This window comes from Melanostigma gelatinosum (genome assembly GCF_949748355.1).
Source record: "Melanostigma gelatinosum genome assembly, chromosome: 10".
NCBI classification, from domain to species: domain Eukaryota; kingdom Metazoa; phylum Chordata; class Actinopteri; order Perciformes; family Zoarcidae; genus Melanostigma; species Melanostigma gelatinosum.
The window spans coordinates 18,714,407-18,735,267 of record NC_136643.1 but is presented as its reverse complement, the minus strand read 5'-3'; the positions used below and the strand labels follow the sequence as shown (position 1 = coordinate 18,735,267).

General features: G+C 42.9%; 1 protein-coding gene across 1 annotated transcript in view; it reads right to left on the bottom strand.

Annotated features, from left to right (window-relative positions):
* The window catches only part of erbb4b (erb-b2 receptor tyrosine kinase 4b), a gene marked incomplete at both ends in the record, with an annotated part of 248,119 nt that extends 237,371 nt beyond the window's left edge, over positions 1-10,748 (bottom strand). Inside the window, one exon of the mRNA XM_079277462.1 lies at positions 10,670-10,748. Within this exon, the coding sequence (XP_079133588.1) occupies positions 10,670-10,748 (79 nt within the window). The remainder of the gene's footprint in view (positions 1-10,669) is intronic.
* Positions 10,749-20,861: the final 10,113 nt, after the last annotated feature.

Here is a 20,861-nt window from a genome sequence, read left to right as displayed (position 1 = left end):
GAGCCGGGAGCCACGGCGGGAGCCTCCTCCAGGACAAAGCACTTGGAGCAGCGAGACACTGTGGGCCTTGTTCCCTTTTGCTTGGCTCTATGTCAAGTGAGTGTTTGCTTACCGAGAAGACCAGGACCCCCCTGGAGGGGAACACAGAACACAGCCTCAGCTCATTCAAATCAGAGACGTACACACACTGGACTTACTGTAGGTATATTTATGATTAGAAAATGCCTATTTCTATATCAAACGCAACAATATCTACAGCTCATGTGTCACTGCATAAAGGAGGAGAGGTAGCCTCGAGGTTGAAGAGGAGGATCGACAACTGATTTATATACTTATTTTATTTTCATGCTTTCTATTTTCAATAAAGCCCTGTTTTTTGTGTGTGCTGCATAGGGTACAGGCACCAGTAGAATGATGTCATCTATAAATGCCATTTAAAATGCCTTGATCCCCTTTAGAACTTATGTATGAACAGAAAAACCTCTACAACCCTAATTGCTTTGAAGCCATTTGAAATGCTCAATGAAAAATGCACTGGACTTCAGCCACAAACAGTGAGCTGAGTTAATGTGCTCCAATTCCATCAGGAAAAAAAAGTCTACATGTTGCACTCAGCAATGAGGTTCATTATTGAAACCCATTACCTTTAGTACACATTCAGTTGAAATCACATTTGTTCATTACATCCTGGCCATAGCGGAAAAGCCAAAGGGTGATGCAATGGAAAACTGAGAACAGGTGCACCGTTTGAGGAAGAGCTTACTCACCCTGGCAACCCTGGCAAGCCATGATGGTAAACAGTGTCGCGTGCATCCTCTTTCCTTTCTTTGTCTTTTACTTTCCCTGTCTGCCTCTCCCCCAGCGTCACGCTAAATCTCACCAGTGTCCTTGCTCGCGCCCTCGGGTGAACCGGGCCATGTCAAACCTGAATCCATCAATCACTCAGTGCCAGCAGAAATGGAGGGATGAGGGCAGGGAAGAAGGGAGGGGCAGTAAGGGTGAATTATAGCCACCAGTCCACCCTCTCTCACCTCATTTTTCCTCTCTTCCCACCTCCCCGTCTCCCGCTACAGCCGCAAGAAAGACTTAGAGTTTGGAGACAGCTGACAGGTCACAAGAGGGACTCTCAACTCATTAAAATCAGGAGGTTCACAGACCTATACAAATGTCTGAGGAGAGGAGATGAGGACAAGGAGGAAAGAGGAGAGGGAGGGAGAGACGACCAAAAGAAAGCGACAAGAAGAAAGTCAAGAGGATCAGGGACAACGAGGGGGAAAGATGAGCATAAGAAAAGAGATGAGAGAAGGAAGGAGGACACAAGCTAAGCCATGAGAACAGAGGCACAAAGAAAGAGGTGAGAAGAAGCTACGGGTGAGCCTGTCAGCAGGTCTGTGTTGTATGTGTGTGTTCTGTGCAGAATGAAGTGCCTCTGTCAGAGCCCCAGCTCCCCCACTGGGACATTGCTGATTAATTGTCCGTCCAGCTCCTGTGATAGCGACCACTTTAAGCAAGACTCCCTAGACACCCAAGCATGTCCCGTCCTCGCTGAAAGACACCTCTCCTCCGGTGTGCCCTGCTGCCTGCCTGCTCTTCTCGGGCTAAAATTAGGAGAGTTCTCTCTTTCGCCCCCCCCCATCCCTTCTTTTTTGTTCGTCTTACACTGGCTGCTACAAATAATCTTACATCAGCACCCCATTCACCTTGCCATCGGGGGGATAATGTCTCTCTGTCGGGGAGAGGTTTTGGAACAGAGGCAGGGGGCCTTAAAACAGCATGATATACAGTGTCCCCCCCCCCCCTGTGTGTTTACATGAGCAGCAGTGACTGGCTGAGATAAAGCACCCCTGTCTCAAGTAAACAGTCTAGCACAGCGGGGCGAAATGGCAGGGTTGACTTTGGTCCTGGGTTGCACTTAGTCAGCTCCTCTCAGGTTTGACATACACTCCCATCCCACCCACCCATCCCTTCACAAACACCCCTCCACACGCACAATGTAAAGCTTGCCGTTACAGTTCTCTAACACCGTATGTCTGAATTTGCTGAATAAAGATCGACACCAGTATTGAGCTCACGATATTTTCTGCCACTACAACGTTTCATTCATTAAAATAACAGTTTCCTTAACAGTGTTGGAAATTGGGATGATGTGCACAGTGAGCTAAATGTCGGTCGAGTTGTTTTTAGACACTTTAATGCTGAAAAGTTACAACACTTTTTCAACATTCTCATTCACTTTAAAAGCTATGATTTTGTTTTGTTTTTTGCACAATGGTTTACTTTTACCAACTGTGCATGAATTCCAAAATAAATCTGCTTTTCTATACACTATGAGCAGTAACTGTCATACTCAGCATTCTCCTCTTTCTTCCCCTCCCTCTCTGCCAAGGTGCAGAACCGTGGCATCCATCCGGACGATTATATAGCCAGCCCCCAAAAGCAGCCAAGGTCAATTGCCTTTCCTGCTCCTCTCATCCTGTGCTTTATGTACCTTCACATCCAGGGAACGAGAGCTGCGCTATTTCTGCTCTGCTGCAAGGTGACTGCGCCTTTACACCAGCGACAGCCACCCTAATAGAAGCTAAGAATCCCTTAATGTTGAAGGAAATTGTAAACAAATGTACTCACGGAAAATGTTCAGGATCCTATACTCTCTGGATAAAAATCAATAACCTAATAAAAGAAGAAAACTCCCAAAAGAGTTCTGTGAAATCAACTGATATTTTAGTGTTCATACAGTAACTCCAGAGGGTGGTACACCTGTAAGAGATTTTAAAGCAAAATTAAGACCACTGCTTTTAAAAATACTCAAAAAAGATGATCACATGTCAGAATAAATGTAACGTGTGTTAGGATTTGACTACTGACTATTAATATTAATCCTGATGATTATCCATCATATAACCTTTCAGTTTCTTCATTCCCTCACATGTGTCACAAGTTTTTTAATGTGTTTTCTCTCTCTCTCTCTCTCTCTCTCTCTCTCTCTCTCTCTCTCTCTCTCTCTCTCTCTCTCTCTCTCTCTCTCTCTCTCTCTCTCTCTCTCTCTCTCTCTCTCTCTCTCTCTCTCTCTCTCTCTCTCTCTCTCTCTCTCTCTCTCTCTCTCTGACTGCAAACTCATTTATTACAGGTCACAAAGCCAAGTGCTTCATTTAAAAGGACGCCACCCTCCCTCTCCTCTAACACAAGTGAAAAATCGACCTGCAAAACTAGCATACAGGGCACAGCGCTCCATTAGCACTAAACGGAGGCAAGCAGCGGCCAAAAGGATGGGAACGGGGGGTTTGGGCAATGGGGGCATTTCATTCTGCCGGAGCTATCATAACGACTGTGTGCTCTGCTTTTCACACTGAACCAAACAACGGCATCACGGGCGCAAAAGAGGCACGACATTGAACCCAACAGCATCTGCGTTCCGCCTACAGACTGTCCCTTCTCACACAGACATCGGCTCGGCAATGTGACTACCCCCTGTGCAGGCTCAGCGGCGGAACAGCTCTGTTCCCCTGATTCCACCTCTGTACCTTTCATACAGAACAGTCCGGCCTTGAACAGGCCTTGTTAAAAGGGCCAAGTCACTACATTCCAATGCAAAAGTCCCAAGGGAAAGTTTAGACTAAAATGTAACATTACATTGTGAGTTTAAACTGACTAGTTTAAAAACATTACATTGTGAGTGTAAACTGACTGATTAAAAATGGACTTTGAACCTTAACCCCCAAGCCTGTTTTGTATTTATTCAGGCACACAAATCAAAGATTTTGCGTGAAGCGTGTGTTCCGCCGGCCATATCCGATACCACTCAAAGCCTGTCTGTAATTACATTGTCAATGCAGATTCGCTATGAATATTTTATAAGGGGATTACTAAAAGAGGAAAGAGACAGAGAGGGAGAGTTGAGAGAAATTAGCCCTTTAACACCCACATACAGAACTGGATGAAAAGCTTGTTTGAAGGTGGAGCTAGTCTTTCATGCCCACGTTGTCAGCCTATTATTATCCTTTCATATGTTTGCCACAGTTATTAACTTTGTGAAAAAATTCACAAAAAAAGTGAGAATAAAACACATCACTCCAATATGTCAGGCTGTCGCTTCAGCGAGAGAAAGAAAACAGGCAGACCAAGTCTTATCATTGGACTCCTTTTCTGAAACGCGGCGGTAATGAGTGTGTCTTAACAAAGATTAGCCATAATTTCCATTGTCATTATAATGCTACCACATTATGCGGAGGCTTACAAAGCCACGGATGAAGACAGAGGGTGGGTGGAGGAAGAGGAAAAAGCAGACGCTGGAGCAGAGAGGGAGAGTCTCTGGAGCTCGGCTAGTCTGTCAGTCACCCTCTATCCCTCCAACCACGCAGCGGTGCAAACAAACACTGACAGACACAGTCGGCGCACACATCAACACACGTGCAGTATATGCGCATGTTTTCCCAGACCCTTTGTCACTACATTTTGAAGCCCTCAAAATTTGGTTGTCAAAGGGGTCAGTGGCTGACAGCCTTCTGCAGCCCTTCAGAAAGATGCGGAGGACAGACGAGGCCTATTGTGAGAAGAGGAGCAGCGACAACAAAGGGGATCAGAAGTCACAAAAAAAACAGACAGACATACATGATGCGTTCAGACTCCCGACATCGACATTGTCGACAGCGAACATAGGAGCGAGGGTATGCTGCATATCTCGCTCATTTGCCTTCTACCTCAGACCGATGGCCCGGGGTGAAGGCAGCATGTGTGCGTGGGTAAGTGTGCAATGAGCGTGTTCACCAATGTGTGAGGCACGCTGGCACCAGTCCACGCTGACAGACAACTTCATGTGGATCCTATCAAAGAAACAGTCCCACGAAATCAATTCAAGCGCTATTATGAAGCAGGAAGTGTAAAGATCTCCAAAAACACACAAGGCACTTGGGGCGGAGGGGAGGTCGATGGGTCAAACAAACAAAAAACTGTCTTTCAGCCAAAAGACTGCTCTTCATTCCCCGTGTGAAACGAGAAGTCAACATTCATGTATTTGTTAAATAACTTCCGTGCTTAAGCTCTAGTTGTTTTAACCCAAACCGTCTTTTCCTAAACGTAACTAAGTTGTTTCCTGTGAAGACGGGAGTTGATGTTGAAAAGACTGTATGCATGTAAGGAGCGGAACTTGAGGAGTAACTTTTTCGTAAAATAGCGTACGAACTGGTGTATGAGGATACATTGAAAATGTTGAATAAAAAAAATGTTGTAACAACTGTTTCTTTAATATCTAGCAAAAACACAAATGTTCATGTCATCATTTCCATATCTCTCTGAGAAAAGCGGTGCGAAACTGAGATAGGGTAAGGTTCTAGTCATTGTTTTACTTGCTTACTGTTTGAGTCAACATTTTGTGCCATTTTTTACCATTTCAAAAATAACTGACTTTTCTTTTTTGAACAAATAACTTATTCAGCCCGACAGACGTCAGCCTTGCAGCAGAGGCGACTGTAGATGAAACCGCTTCGTTTAGCCTCTTTTCTTTGACTGTCGTTTGTGTCGATCCCATTTCGACACACTCAGAAAGGCTGAAGGTAGCAGAAGTCCTGAGAATTGTATTGTTTTTTTCATGCTGCAAGCCGTCCTTGGTGGCCCTAAATGCACATTTGCCAACTGAATAGATTTCCCCGGAACTGAAACTCAAGTCCCTGATCTGTCGAAACTAGCTGTGGTATATTGTCAAAGATATTGCTTGTGTTTGTGTATCTGACTGTTTTGGCGGTTTTTCCAATTCCTTTTTAATGAAGGTCTTTGGATGCTGTGTATTCAGCACTCAGGGCCTGTGTTGCACAGAGGCTATCAGTATGTCTATTTGCGTGTCTCTCTCTTGCTCCCTTCCCTTTCATTCTCTTGCACACAAAAACTCAAAGCTCGCTCAATTTACAGCAAGCAAAAAGAGAAACCATGAAAAGCAGAGAAACATAGAGGCAGTGAAAAACAGCAGAAAGCATTCCGTTTTGAACGGACCCGATCAAATCTGCAGTAAACTCAGTTTAAAGCACGCTTCAAACATAGAATTTGCATTTTAAATACACACACGATAAACAGCTGGTCAAATTAAGCATGTACAGACATGCGTGATGCTTCAATCCAATTACGACATCCTTCACAAAAAGGACATTTATTAGCCGAGCCGATAGTGATGCATGGCAAAGCACATGCACATGTATGCTGCATTGATATCTGCAGGTGATAAATGAGGGCGCAGTGCTTGTAAAGGTCACACGGGATATGATCCAATCATTTCTGCTGGCTGCAGACAGTCTGACTGGTTATGAGCCCATCAACAAGTCAAAGCTGGAAAACAATGTCTGCAGAATGAAAAAAATAAAATAATGACACAATCCCCTTTGTCACCCTGAATAAAGACATATGTGGTCATTGAATACATTTCTAACGAATTTGATACAGCTATAATAGACATAAGTCCCTGTTGAGGTAATTAAAGCATATTACAGTAATATCGAGATTGCACTGACCTTTCCACATTCAAATCACAAATCAAAACTCACCCGTTCAAAACTGCTTTTAATGTGACTATTATTGTGTACTTTGTTTTTAGTGTATTGTTTTAATATATGATGATTTTAATGTAAAGTGTCTTTGAGTGTCATGAAAAGCGCTATATGAATAAAAAACACCATTATGGACAATAAGGTCATAGACTCACTTTTGAGTGGGTCACTGTACAACACTTTCAGTCAGAGTGATTTTTCATGAGGGCCTCTTGGGCCACATTGTGGGGATACTACACATGTATTATTGATGCCAGCGGTTCAAAAGTGATTTGTTTGTTGAGAAGTGTAGAGATTTATAGGAAACTTAATGGTTTCCACTCGTATCACAATGAAACTACAGTCTAGATTACACAATCTTTTTGTTTTTTTTTATTCTTTATCTGACTACAGGGTGAAATCCCCAGGAGAGAGAAAGCGCAATAAAAATGGTTAGAATTTCTTTTTAGCAGCAAATGTCTTCAGGCTATTTTTTTTTTCTTTTGGCTGTCGGTAACTTATGGCGAGGTACGGGCAATAGGACAGTATTGGTATGTATTTTAGTTTTTTTTTCATCATTGTCACTTACTGAAAGGAAAAATCAACAAACACTCACCAGGAAGGAGGAAACAATAATACCATTATCTACTTCTGAAAACACTTATTGATGATTTATAAAAAGCAATCCAGGAAGATTTAGATTGCGTTAGTTTCACAGATTTCTCCATACAGCGGATCGATGGCCTTAAGTTGGTCCTCATCTCTCACCCCGACAGACACAGAGGAGATAAAAGCACAAAGGTTCACATTCCTTTATCCAACAAATGGAAGTGGATCACCACCTAATCAAAGACCGCCATTCTTCCAATAAAAAAAGCCTGGTGGCGGTAGAGGGTCAAAGCTCCTTTATCAGGCGACAGCAGGCTAAGATATGACCGCAAGAGGGCTTTGTGGCGAAAAGTGCAAAAGAGAAGAAAAAAATCCTGCTTTTTTTAGGAGAGTCTCTCTGTGTGCCTCACTCGACCCCTTGTAAACATTCTGTCATGCTTCGCTGTGGAACTGCACTGTCCATTTCAGTCCAATAAACAGCAGGGCCCCTATAAAATCAAGGATGCGGTAAAGAGTAGCCATCAAACTATCGTTCAACAATTAAGTTTTAGAAGGCAATCCATCCCTCTTTCGAAGTACAATCCTTAACAATCAAACTCAATTTTCAGTCAGAGCAAAGAGGAAACTGCTGAGAGAGCTGTAAAACAAGGTCATTTAAGGATGTTTATCTACATGCTAATTGAAAAACCCACTCCACGCATACACAGTTGCGTTCGAAACAGATGACTTCCCTGTGCTCCTGCGCACAAAACCTATGAATATTCATAAACACAAATAGAGTTTTGGAATGTGACCATATGGTTCAGAATCGGCAGTTGTATGCATCCCCCCCACCTCTATCTTCCACCTCCAGTGTACTGCTGCAGTCAAATGAAAGAGCGGTTCGGGGGACTGGAACACTCGCATCTTGCAGACGTGGGTCCTGCTGCCATCTGAGCCCCTCCAGTTTAGGTGATTGTTGTGTTCGATTTAAGGATTGCAGGATTCTCCTGGGAAAGTTACAGAACGTGAAAGCCCCTCGGCAATATACAAAAACTTGTGTTGGTCTAGAACGGCCCTGATTTTCACAGTTGCTGAAAGGTGGCATCTTGATGGTAAAATATGTGTAACACTCAGGAATGGAGGATTACGTTTTGAATGACTCCTTAAGAGAGATTGTAGGTTGCGTCAGTGAACCTTATAGAGAAAGCAATGGCGCAATAAGTGCGTGTTTTTTTTTTTTTTTTAAGTTGCCTGCTTCATGAAAATCCCTGTAGAGCATGCATGCAAAAGCGAACCCAACACAGGCACACAACTATACTCGTTCGCGCGCGCTCGTGCACACACCACAAACACATTATATTACGTTGCCTTTCTCTGCCTTTCCTACTCACATGCAGAACTTAACCCACGTGTGCGACCATATACGTGCATGATCCGCTCTTTTTACGTTAGTCTCCTTTGTGTTCCTTTACCTTCCACGTCCACGTTTTAGAAGCGTGCAGCGCGCCACCAGGGTACGCGACCAGCCTGTGGCAACTGTCACCACTGTTGATCGCCGTGCTGGATTGTCCCGTTTCCAAGGAATTCATCTGGGAAGTTATTGAAACACAGGTAGTCCTACAGGGAATCGTTTGATTGTCTTATTTGTTCTGATAGAATGAAATCAGGTTGTTTTTTTTAACATGATACCGCTTGTTTGGACCAACACTGAAAAACAACATTCTTGACAAATCGAAATGTACTCAAATGACGGATATTTTTTGCTAATCTGCCCACAATTACCCTCAAATCTAAAACCAACTTGTTTCGTTAATTAGCCGCCATTTCCATCAGACAACGTCTGTGGCAAATAATGCATGCTCTTTTTATGGAACGGAACGAGTGAGGGATGATTCATTTGACTTTCTCATCATTTTCACATCGAGAAATGTGACGCGCATAAAATGACAGGAGGACACGGATCCCACCTCGTCCCTCTCGAAACCGCGTCCAACCTTTTAATTCAATCACACGCTGTTCCTTTTGAGGCTCTACTGGAATCAGATCGTACTGACCATGTTACAGATGTGGGTCCGCGCATTACGCTTTCACTGGTAATACGATCAAATGTCTGCATTAAAAAATATGTCTCAAAATATGTCTTCACGTCAAAACAATGTGCTAATGTACCTACAGCTGTTGGGAAAACAGTTTCACTCATTTAATGTGTTTAAACATTAAGCCCAGGTGCAATGGGACAGAACTACTCACTCCTAAAATAAATAAATAAATAAATGTGACACCGTGTGAATATAGTGCAATGCTCTCACAGCCATTGCAGATTTTCAACACTTGCTTGAACAGTTGAATTAAACGACTTTTAAGACGATTTTGAGATATTACGATATGATTGGGTGCAATTTGTATGCACTGGGTGTAAAGACCATCGATAAAAACCAGGGAAAGAACGAAAGAACGGATAAAGGAAGCGAACGTGTGTGAATTATGGACATGTTATTTGCAAGCCCTTCGATCTCTCTCTCTCTCTCCCTCTCTCTCTCTCACACACACACACACACACACACACACACACAGACGGTGAGTGCACCTATGCTCCCCTGTGCGTAAAGAGCGCCGCTGCACTGTACACACGGTACTGCCACTGTCAGTGAGAAAGTCCTGTGCGCTACAGCGCAGATTGTCAAACTGTGGTCCACGGAATCCCCGAAGGGACTCACTATAAAATGGGGAATAATGTAATTTCATGGTAATCCAATTCGCTTTGATCCCGTTTACAGAATGCAAATGGTTGAATGTCCACCACTCGTATCACCGTTTGCTCAGGTGAGACAGGATCAGTACGAAAAGACAACAACAGACTATTTCCAAGCCTGTCCCTGCAGGACATTCAATTTAAAGTAGTTGATCAAATTGACGGACACACACAAAATAAACATAAATAAACGATGCAGGAGTTGCATTATATTATTCCTATACTGACATTGCTGTTGATCAGGGAAAGGACACACAGGCAAGAGGGAACTTTGGAAACACAGTCGAGCATTAGACAGCCTGTTTAGCCACAGGAGGGAAGACAAGAGCACAGTAGCCTGTTGTAAAGCGAGGCTGTGACTCCTCCGGTGTGTTTGTCCACACCGTGTGTAAAGGACACGTGCAATTGGACAATACATGCTCTCCGTTCCCCTCTCAAATTCAACAGTGCCGCTCTGTGCACGAAGAAGACAGAGCAAGTCCCTGGCATTGATTCGTTCAGCTCATCACTACAGATATGTCCCGCTACCACCTGCCATCTGCTCAAACCAGCACCTGTGTTTCAGCATGCGCTCTCTCCGTGTGCACGTCAGCCCATTTTATAGACGCTTCTTAACATTATGATGCTGACTGACAGGTGAAATGACACCAGGAGGCGAGAGGAGCACCCTATGTAACATGCATGAAAACCACAACAATGAAGGGAAAAGTGTCCTCCGCGGATAGTAGCTATGCCACTGCGCTCAGCGCGCGCCGAGCAGCTCCACGGACACACAGAACTGCGCACCGTGGAGCACACGGATGCCGTGTCCACTCACCTGATTGCGAAGAGCTCGACCCGAACAAGAGGCAAGTCAGGAGAAAGCCGAAGCAACACGGGACAGTCGTTGGTTTCATGGTTGTGCTTGGCGAGTATCTCCTTTAAATTCACATGTCCAGCAGCGTATCCTTTTTGTCAGAAAGGATGAATCGTTTGCGTTTGAAGCCTCTTCAGCTTGTGAGTTTTTGGGGACTTTAGTCGCTCTTGACTAAGTTTACAATTTGTCTTCAGTCTTCCGCCTCGCCTCTCGGTGCCTGCAGGCCAAATTAGTGACTGACGTGAGCGCACAAAGAGTCGAATGTTAAGTTTCCTACGCGCACTGTAAAGCTTGTCTAAACAGTATAAAGCACTACTCATGCCATTACTCCCCGACTTGGACACAGTATGCAGCTGTAGACTCGTATTCTTCAGACACACCTCCGAGCCCCTGAACCCCGCCTACTGGCTCCGTGATTGGCACAGGTGCACGACAGTCACCCGGAAACCCCGCCAGCCACAACTCCTGAAGCGCTGCCATTGGTTGACACAGGATGCCAAAACCCCATGAATTTGTGCGTCGGCTCCGTTGCACCTGTCACACCGAACACAGCAGAGATGAATGCTGCGAGAAGGATTCGTAGGTGTAATGGGTGAAACAGAGCTGCATAATGACTTATATGTGGCTTTCATGCGCTTTTGGAAGATGGTATCCATATTCGATAAGATATAGTCTCACATTGGAGGTGTTGTTGATTTAATCCTGAACTGTGCTGCCTGCACTGTACTCTGGGAGTGCAGGGAGAGTGATGCCAATGTTAGAATACATTTTATTATTATCAGGGTTATAGTGAATTAAACTGCCATTTTGCTGTTGATCCTGTGATTCTGAATATGTGTTTCTTATATTTGCTGTTTTCATGGTTTCATCTAAAGCAAACATATCCATTTTTCCTAAGTTATCAGTTCATTACTGTTGAAGGTGACATCTCTCTTCATATTCAGGGTAATCATTTCCCCGGGGGTGGCTCAGTGTAAATGACACAAATAAAACGTTTAGATCGTGATAGTATTGTGCTCACTGAGCTATTTGTAATAGTTTGAAAGCAGTGACTTTGCAGTGACAGAAAAATAACTAAGACAATGAAACAATGTGACCAAAGGTGATTCTTTTCGGAAGCAGCTGCTGCCTGCATTTACACTTTAAGAGAAGGGTGAACACCTCCTGGGATTACAATATGCCCACACATCTGGACAGGAATCCTCTGACTGTCCCTCCACCCTAAGTCCTCTCAACATACACCCCCCCCCCCCCCCCCCCACACACACACACACACAAAACACACACAAAGGCTTTAAATACCTTTTAGTGTTTGTCTTGTGCTTATCAGCAAGGTGAATCAAGTGCAATTGACTACAATATATATATTTATTAGATTCATTAATTTATCATCTTTAGTCCTAAACTTTATTTATTTGTGTTAAAGAAGTGCATGATTATGATAATAGATATAGTGCCATGCAGGCAGCTTTTATCATCAGGCTGTTTTTAGGGTCAAACGTGTAATGCTTGTGCTCTCCTGCAAGTGGTTGTTGTATTATAATTTATTATGACTGGAGGAGGCAATTTACCTTTCTTTTGATTTCCCATTACATCAAAGTATATGCAATAATCTACTCAAGTCCATAAACATCCTTATTTTAGTTATAGGCAGGTCATTCCTCATTCAAGGCTATATTTGCATCCAATAAGGAGGCATACCACTCGCCAACACACACACACAAACCACACACAAACCACACACACTGCCTGGCCCGGTGCTTTTTCTGATCCTGGAACAGTAACCTGAACTTTCCTGAGCTAAGTGTTCCCAACACTTTAAGAAAATGGGATGCAGACAGTTTTCACTTTGAAGAAAGTCAAAAGGCTCTGTTGTTTTCAGCTTGGTTGCAGAATGAATAGTGCACTGAACTGTGAGGGGCACTTCCTGAACCTCCGCTGCAGTATTGACCCGTCACCAGTGGGGGGCAGTCCATTTCTCACCTTATAGGTCATAGAAGCAGCGGAGTGACACAGTGGGGGGTGGGCGATCCAAGCTGCCACCAACTAGTTTCCTGACTCTCTGTGTGACATTGGCTTCCTATCACACAGAAGCTTTATTCAATATTCCTCAGCAGAAATGGGCTTTTAATATCACTGACACCACAAATGTATTAAGAAATATTGAAAAATGAGATCTGGCAGCATGCTACGTGGGGAGGCTTCACTGTAAATGTGTCCCAAATGGCTGGCGTTTATCATTTTAAAGACTAAAAATGCAATTTAGAAATGTTGTGCATTTTCATTATGCATTACGCTTTAAGAGGCACCTTCTGCATCACCCTAATGCTGTCAATTAGGTAATTTATTCCAGGGGATTATGAGACGGAATGAGACGAGGTTTCATGTGTTCTTCTCGGCGTTCCCCGGTGCCTGCTGTACAGCTAATCTAATACATAACCCCCTGATTTGTTTAATGGATGAGACTTTGCTGCTGCAACAGGCACGCCAATAAAAGCCGGGGCCCTCCAGAGGCTATTGTGCCTCATAATGATGCCAGACACACAATGTGAGAGTTATGAAGCAATTCTTTATCATGCGGCACATTGTTTTGCTCTGTTGGTGCCGTGCAAGTAAAGGCAATCTCTCCCTGCAGGATAGCACTTCTCCCCCACACTTAGATAAACCTTCAGTGTGATAAACCGCTGCAGCCACATGTTGCGGAGATGAAGGAAGTTTAAGATTAAGAAGTCTTGTGCTGATGATTTGCTAGTTAGTCATTCACTGCCATCTTTGACGTTTTGTGAAACCATTTTCTAGACATCGTATTCTACTGGTATGTTTAATGAGACTCAAACTCGAGAGTTATCTCACATGACTGTGGAGAATGGCAAGTATGTACTCATGTGTAGTTAAAAAGCCACCGAACATTGATCACTGACCTCGTCTGCCTCTGCATGTGAATACAAAAGAGCGGGATACACGAAAGTCAACACACGACACTAACTCGTTTTAAAACACACACTTAAGTCATATGCATCTACAGAAAAGACCCTGGGATGGCAGATAGCACAGCAGGTCTTTTTTCATGCCTCAGAGTGCTCCTATCTTACGCAGACAATAAATAAATATATAAGGAAGAAGGAAGATGAATGTTTCTTTTTATATAAATATAAAAGAAAGTGGTTTGTTGAATAGATAATGCCAAAGTAGTTTTAGGAAGGTATCCAAAGACCTAAGAGACTATCACAACACCGTAGAGTATCAGTCTTTTTACACAGTGAGGGAATGCTCAAGCAATATGCCTGCATGCAATAAATATAAATACCTTTGATAACTCATTTATTTTTCATTCATTCTCAATTGTAATTTTATTACAGTTTGTTTACATTTTAATTGAATTGATGCACTGTTTTTTTCTGGCTCCTCTTATACGCTTGTCCTATACGCTTGTCCTCAATGAGCAACATAATTGTCAAAATGACAAACCTTGGATAATAAGAGGTTCATTATAACCAAAATCATTTTCCAGCTGCTGTGAATAAATCACCAACCACCACTTTCGACCAGCAATTTGGAACTTGCCTTTGGCTTGAATCAAACGAAAAGTGACACTGTTGCTTACTGTTTGCATCAGCTTTTGCGTGCATAACTAACACGACATGTGCGTGATCAGGTGCAGGAAATGTTGAACATGCATGGAAATGAGAATATTTGAATGACGAGCCAATCTGAATTCTCTTGGGTGGATCAGGACAGACGGAACCCTTTCGATTCACATCAGAAGGTTGGATCATCATAGAAGAATTATTGCTGCTAATAACTTTGTTATCAGTGTTCACAATGATGTGATTAATTGCCCTCAGGATTACATGGCATTCAGCTTGTTGAGAAGGTTCAGCCATGAAATCCTAATACATTCCATCATGCATGTCAATATAAGTTGATGATGTCTTTTAAGATAACCATTCACTCCACTCTCAATTATGTGTTGCATCATTTCAATTTTTCTATGAGACGTAATGCTCTCTGCAGTTTGCAGTGTTAAAATCTATCAATATACTGTAGAGATATGTCAATCAGAAATTTAAATTGTGAGAGTAGACTTTGCCCTGATATACCAAAGTATAAACACAAAATCTTCATTCAAATGACTGAAGGTTTACTGAGGGATTGGCGCAAACTTAAGAGCAACAGCTTCGATCAGTGTAAATCCTACAGCTGAATCAGTCTTTGTGACAGAATCTATCACCACAGCTAAAAACAACAACCTCGGAAGAGTAATTTGGGTATGTTTGAGAGTTTACATCAGTGAAGTAGTCCAGCTGGGTATGAATCACAAAAAAGTGCCTCTTCCCTTGTGTAATATATTCACAAAGTGTCTCTCCCGAGAAAGACGAAGGGACAGGAATCATTTGGCTTTGCGGGAGCCTTGTTTCTGTGGACACATTTAAGTCCATGACAATAGAGGGATTTCTCTGAGTGTGCACTTAAAGCTATTTCCTCTCCCATTTTACCTCTCATCAAACTCATATGGTGGCTAAAGAGTCAACTGAAGCTCTGACTGGCTCTGCACGAGCCTGACTCAGTGAGCAATAAGCAGCGTTAGCGCATTACACACACATGATTACGTGGCCATTTCCTCAGTGAATGAGTCTCATCAGAAGTCACTGAAGAAGCCACTGAGTGTGTAATTGTTTCCCATTAGGGGAAACGTTGACTGCCATTGAGTTGCATCTCACTGCAGAGTTTGCTGACGAATGCTCGCTGTCCACTGACTGGAGCGGGCTAATTCTGCTGTGGGTTGTGATGGAATTGCTCAAAATCCCCAAACCACCAGATCAGTTTTATGGTGAGGGTGATGCATCATGTTTGTTTTGTTTTTAGCGAGAAAGGATCTGCAGGGCAAGAGTTCATATTAGTTGATTCACTGACGTGACACAAGGCGTCAAACATTATTATCAGTCATATCAATGCCTGCAGCACCAGTGTCTCTGTACAGTAGCTGAGATGCAGCCAGTGCTCTTAACACTGAGTGACTGTATGAACCGTGTTTTCTGTTTTATTTTTGCACATTTTAAATGCTTTTGCTTTTGGAAGGTTTCAAGTTAGAGAATAACGCAAGGATATAAGTTTTGTCTTTATTATGAAAAGTGTTATGCACACATATGTATTCTTGTTTTGACATTGGCATCGCTTGGTAATCTTTCTAAAGTGTTAACATCTTCTGCATCACTACCTCTCTCGCTCTCTCTCTCTCTCTCTCTCTCTCTCTCTCTCTCTCTCTCTCTCTCTCTCTCTCTCGCTCTCGCTCTGAAGCCTGCACTGCAGTGATGAATAATCGTTAGCATGCTCCGCTGTGAAGGTGTTGTAAATTGGATAGCTTACATTGCAAATTACAGGCAGGTCAAAAGTTCAAATGAGGCCAACCATGTCAAGTGAGACATGAGGATGAGGCAGAGGAAGGACTTTTCTCAAGTTATTAATGGCTGCCTGGAATGGGCTTTGCTACTGCACCATTAAGTTGATGGGGATGAGAGGTGATCAGCAGAGGGAGTAGGGGGTTGTCTTTACACTGCTGCCATCTACAGGATGGAGATGTACGTCTCATCATCGCTGCTGGGGAGGTGGGGGCCAATTCAAGACAAATAAAATTGGCCAATTCAGAAAGGTTTGTGAGAATTCTGTAAGAAAAGCTACAAAAATCATCCAAATTATACATAATATATCTGATTGAAATTAGAAAGAAGGAAAAAAGTAGAATAATTTGTGTTAAACATATTCGTGTTAAAAAAGCAGACAGGTGTCTGCTGTTTTAATACGGCTCTTCATATTTTATTGTAACAAATCACCACTGGATGGCAGTATGACAAAGGTTCTGAAGTTGGAAGAGGAAATCCAATGGCACAGTGACTGCAACAAGGTAAAAAAAAACAATGTGTGTGTGAGTGTCTCTCACAGTGTGTTTCTTGTATCGGTGGGTGGACTGAGGGGGACAAACTGGCAAATAGAGTGTAAGTGAGATAATGCTAAAGTTAAGAAATCCTGATCACAACACAAGTCTTTACATCAGTCAACTCTTCCTCTTCCTTTTCCAACTAAAAAAAAAAGATACTTCACAAAGACATATGTGAAGTCAAAGTTTCCTCCTGACTTCAGTAACATACATTTCAAATCTACACCAGACTTAATACAAACTCACTGCTTCAACGAATAGGACTTCCTTTCACTGTTTCCACAGTAAAGCTGTAAGGATATCATATGTACAGCTCGAACTCACTGCACAGTGGATGAATACATGGCTGCTTGTGAAACAGTTAACAGGCTTTACAAATATGTTTGTATTGTATTATATGTTGTTGTAAAATCATCCAGCATGAAATCTAACCATGCCGTCCTTCCCAAAACACGAAAGAGCAGAAGAGCTGAGCTTGTTCAAAGTACGGTACTGTACCTGGATGTGAACTCCATTCGCTATTTTGTCACTCTCACATCATTATTTTCCATGAAGCCGCTGAAGAGTGCACGATTTTAAAACTTTTTAAGTTACATTTTTAAACATCATTTATGTTGGTTACTTGACATAATGGGTGTTAAATGCTCTGTCACGATGATTACTATATTTTAAGAAACAGTTCAGCTTGAGAACAGAGAACTATCAGCCATGAATTATGCAGAAGGGTTGCATTAGTCTTGAATGTGCTCTGACATTGGTTCACCTCACTGAAGGATGACCATATAATGAGGGATGTGATTAATACAATAACAAGGAAAAGGTTGTGGAAACGGGTTTATTTACGGGCCTCCGTGTTCCCAATTTAACCGAAGACTAAAGTTATAATAAAATAATAAGGCCACAGGAAGACACTTACTGAAGAAATCCGAGAGTTTCTCTCTGATTCGTCAAATACCGACACTTTGTTAGTGCCCCTCTGTGTCTGATACAGACGCACAACATTTCCAACTAAATCCAATGAGAACTCACCCGCGTCGTTATTAGACGTTCAGAGCAACTGACATCGTATAAAGAGCAAGACGGTTCACAGGGTGGGTGGGATTTTTGGTGGATGGGTCAAACAAACACAGGACCGGGAGACAGCCGTTCAAAAAGTACATGTTGATTTTCAGTGTTTTTTGTCATTTGTCATGTGGCCCACGCGAATCGCTAGTAAGGTGACTTGTTGACCCAAGACCCTGCAACCACAAAAAGTACTTGCACCAGAGTTGCAAGCAGAATAAGAAGAATGTGTGAAGTACTGAGGGGCAGTCTGTCTGTCAAGCAGTGTCTCCACTGAATATATACTTTTTATCTCTGAGATAATCTTTTAAATATCTAGTCTTGTCTTTTTTTTTTGATTAAGAGATCATTTAATTGCAGTATTACCAGCAGTGACAACACTTTTGGTCAGTTTGAGTAACAGTATTGTCCCAGCATCATCTGAGAAGCACAGTAATGCCAATAGTTTCAGACTTACTGTCAACTCGTCAGCATCATTGTACAGAAACGACTGTGAGTGATTCAATGAGTTAATAACTTAGACGGTAAAATATACGCCGACTACAAAGTAGAACAAAAATACATAAAATACATTTTACTTTGAGTGTTCTGTCATCACAAAAAGTAATGTACTGTAAAGACAACTGAGGTGTTATGGTGGTTGAATAAATGGAGTTTGATGTCGACCGATGATAAAGTGCAGAAAATACAAGGAGGGGCCAACACCTAGTGTCTCCCCAGCCCACATCCAGCAGTGGATGTGATGCAAATGGAATAACATAAAGGGCTGACATTTACTTTTGCACTTTGGTTTACAGTATGTGTGGTTGCCCTTTAAATCACTTGCGTTCATTCTGAAGATGACTCCTGTCGACCCCTTTTATGTCCCATCCCCCAAAAAACTGATAACGCACTCTGCAGAGGAATGGCAACGTTGTCACAGTCACACTACCAAATGCTGAAAAAAAGTCTTTACACTCAAAGCAAATTTATTTTTGGAAATAACACTGATGATGCACGCTCCTCTGTCTATGCCTGACATTCAGATGAAGCTGATTATAGTACAACATTTATGAAACTTCCTTCTCTTCATTTGTCCGTGAGAAAAAAAACAACTGCTTCTGCGTTCACATTTATTTTCTGTTTTCAGTTCAGCTCATCGCAGCTGTGGATCCATTTATGTCAAACCACCAGTGCCTGTATCCCCACATCCCAATGCCAGGTTCCTCCAATGAACCTGTGGCTGTTTGCTTCATGACAGCCCTCAAACTGTATCTCGCTTCCCAGTATTTATTTCCGAGATCAAGCTGATCAGCAGGTGTGCACTGCTCTACAAAACCCCACTTTTTTTCTAGTTCTGTCACGTTCTCTATCTTCCTGTGTCAGATGCATTCATCCCTCTCTCGCTCTCTCTCTCTCTCTCACTAACCCTCTCTCTGTCTGTCTTTCTCAGTTTCTCTATTGTTGTTTCTCTCTGTCTCTGTCCCACTCTCTCAGCCCGACTTACCAAGAAGCATCTGACGTGTGTGCTGATTGCCTTTCTTTGTTACTTTCCCATGTTGCCCTTGCTTCCGTTGCGTTCGCTTGAACTGTTTTGCTCTTCATCTGACTTCCCCACTGCGTTTTCTAGGGTCAGATGCAGAGGCACATTATTGTTTTTTTGTCTTAAATGCCTCTCTCTGCTTTGCCTATGTCTCTGTGAGAGCTGTTCACCCCACAGTTCCTCCCCACTAGACAAGGCTGCATAACGCGGGTAAGCAAAGGAAGCAAAGTGGAAGTTCCCCCACAGTCCTTCCTCCCACATGAATATTGCGACCTCGCTCTTTTAAGCGCCCCGACCGCAAACCTGAATTACCCAGAGGCCTTTGCAATGTCACCATACCAACATTATTGTGTCCGTGCACAGGGTTTCAAAAGGTATATTCATATATATACACACACACACACACACACCAGCCCTACTACCACTGAACATCTTTCAGTCAAGTGGGTAGACATAGTAGTAAGAAAACCACCCATGTCAGTTTTCAGGATCGCTCACAGATTGTCAAGTTTAGTAGGTCCACTCCTTCCTATATCTCATTGCTAATGTTTCAACACTGACATTCCACCAATAAGTGAGTGGATTGCATCAATAATTTCCCAGTGTCTTACATTACATCAAACACAAGCAGCACAAATACTTAACAAAGCTACGGCCTGTGATACCACATTTCTGCTGCGCTGCAAATAACCTCACGAACTACTAACACGAGGGTGTGTAACAGAAATGAACTGGGTGTGTGTGAGCGTTTGTGTGTGTGTGTGTGCATTCATGTCTTTGCTGGTGTGTGTGAGGTTTTAAGGGCCAGTCCAAACATCCACCACTACCTGGCAGGAAAAACAGGAATAGGACTTGTCACCAGGCGATTGCACAACGTTGCTGTGGATTCACACTGGGCTGAAAAAGATCTGGAACTGCTGCCTGATCTGTAACCTGAAACCCAGAGGACAGGCTGGGCCACTTGAAGCTTAGACAAAAGCAACATTGATTCTGACCTGCTTAGAAAATACAGTGACAATCTATGGGGTTATTCGTTTTGATTTAAAGACTACATAAGTGCTGTCATCTGCACCATATGTGTACATGTATCACTGTAAGCAGAGCAAATCATGCTTTTTCCGCCAACATAGAAATTACATTGCAAAACATGATATTTTTATATCGTCATGTTATTCACATTTTATTTTCATCAACATGGTGTACTGGCTGAATGTTTGTCAGACTCCAGCATCTACTGAGTATCCACTATCAGGTGTGTTTTGGTGTTCACACTAGTGTGTAAAGTGTGCCTGTTCTCATAGGTGTGGATGGAGCAGTTTCCAATGTGCTTTTGACACCCTCAGGCAGGCAGCTCTCATTGTCTGACAGGATTTGCAGAAGAAGTGGCTTGGGCAGTGGAACCCGACAGAGGAAGTCTCGCAACCACAGACACAAAGCTGTCTCAGGCCCCCGTCCTGAGAACAAAAAACAAATCGCAGCTCTCGGGCTGAATTCTTTGACCGCAGAGGCTACATCTGCGTAATACTGAGCAAAATGCTGTCGTTCTAATATGTGCAATCATAATTTGTGCATCCACCATCCCCCCCAAAAAAGTACACTGCTGGACTTGGCAGACTCTCATGTTAAGTAGGAAG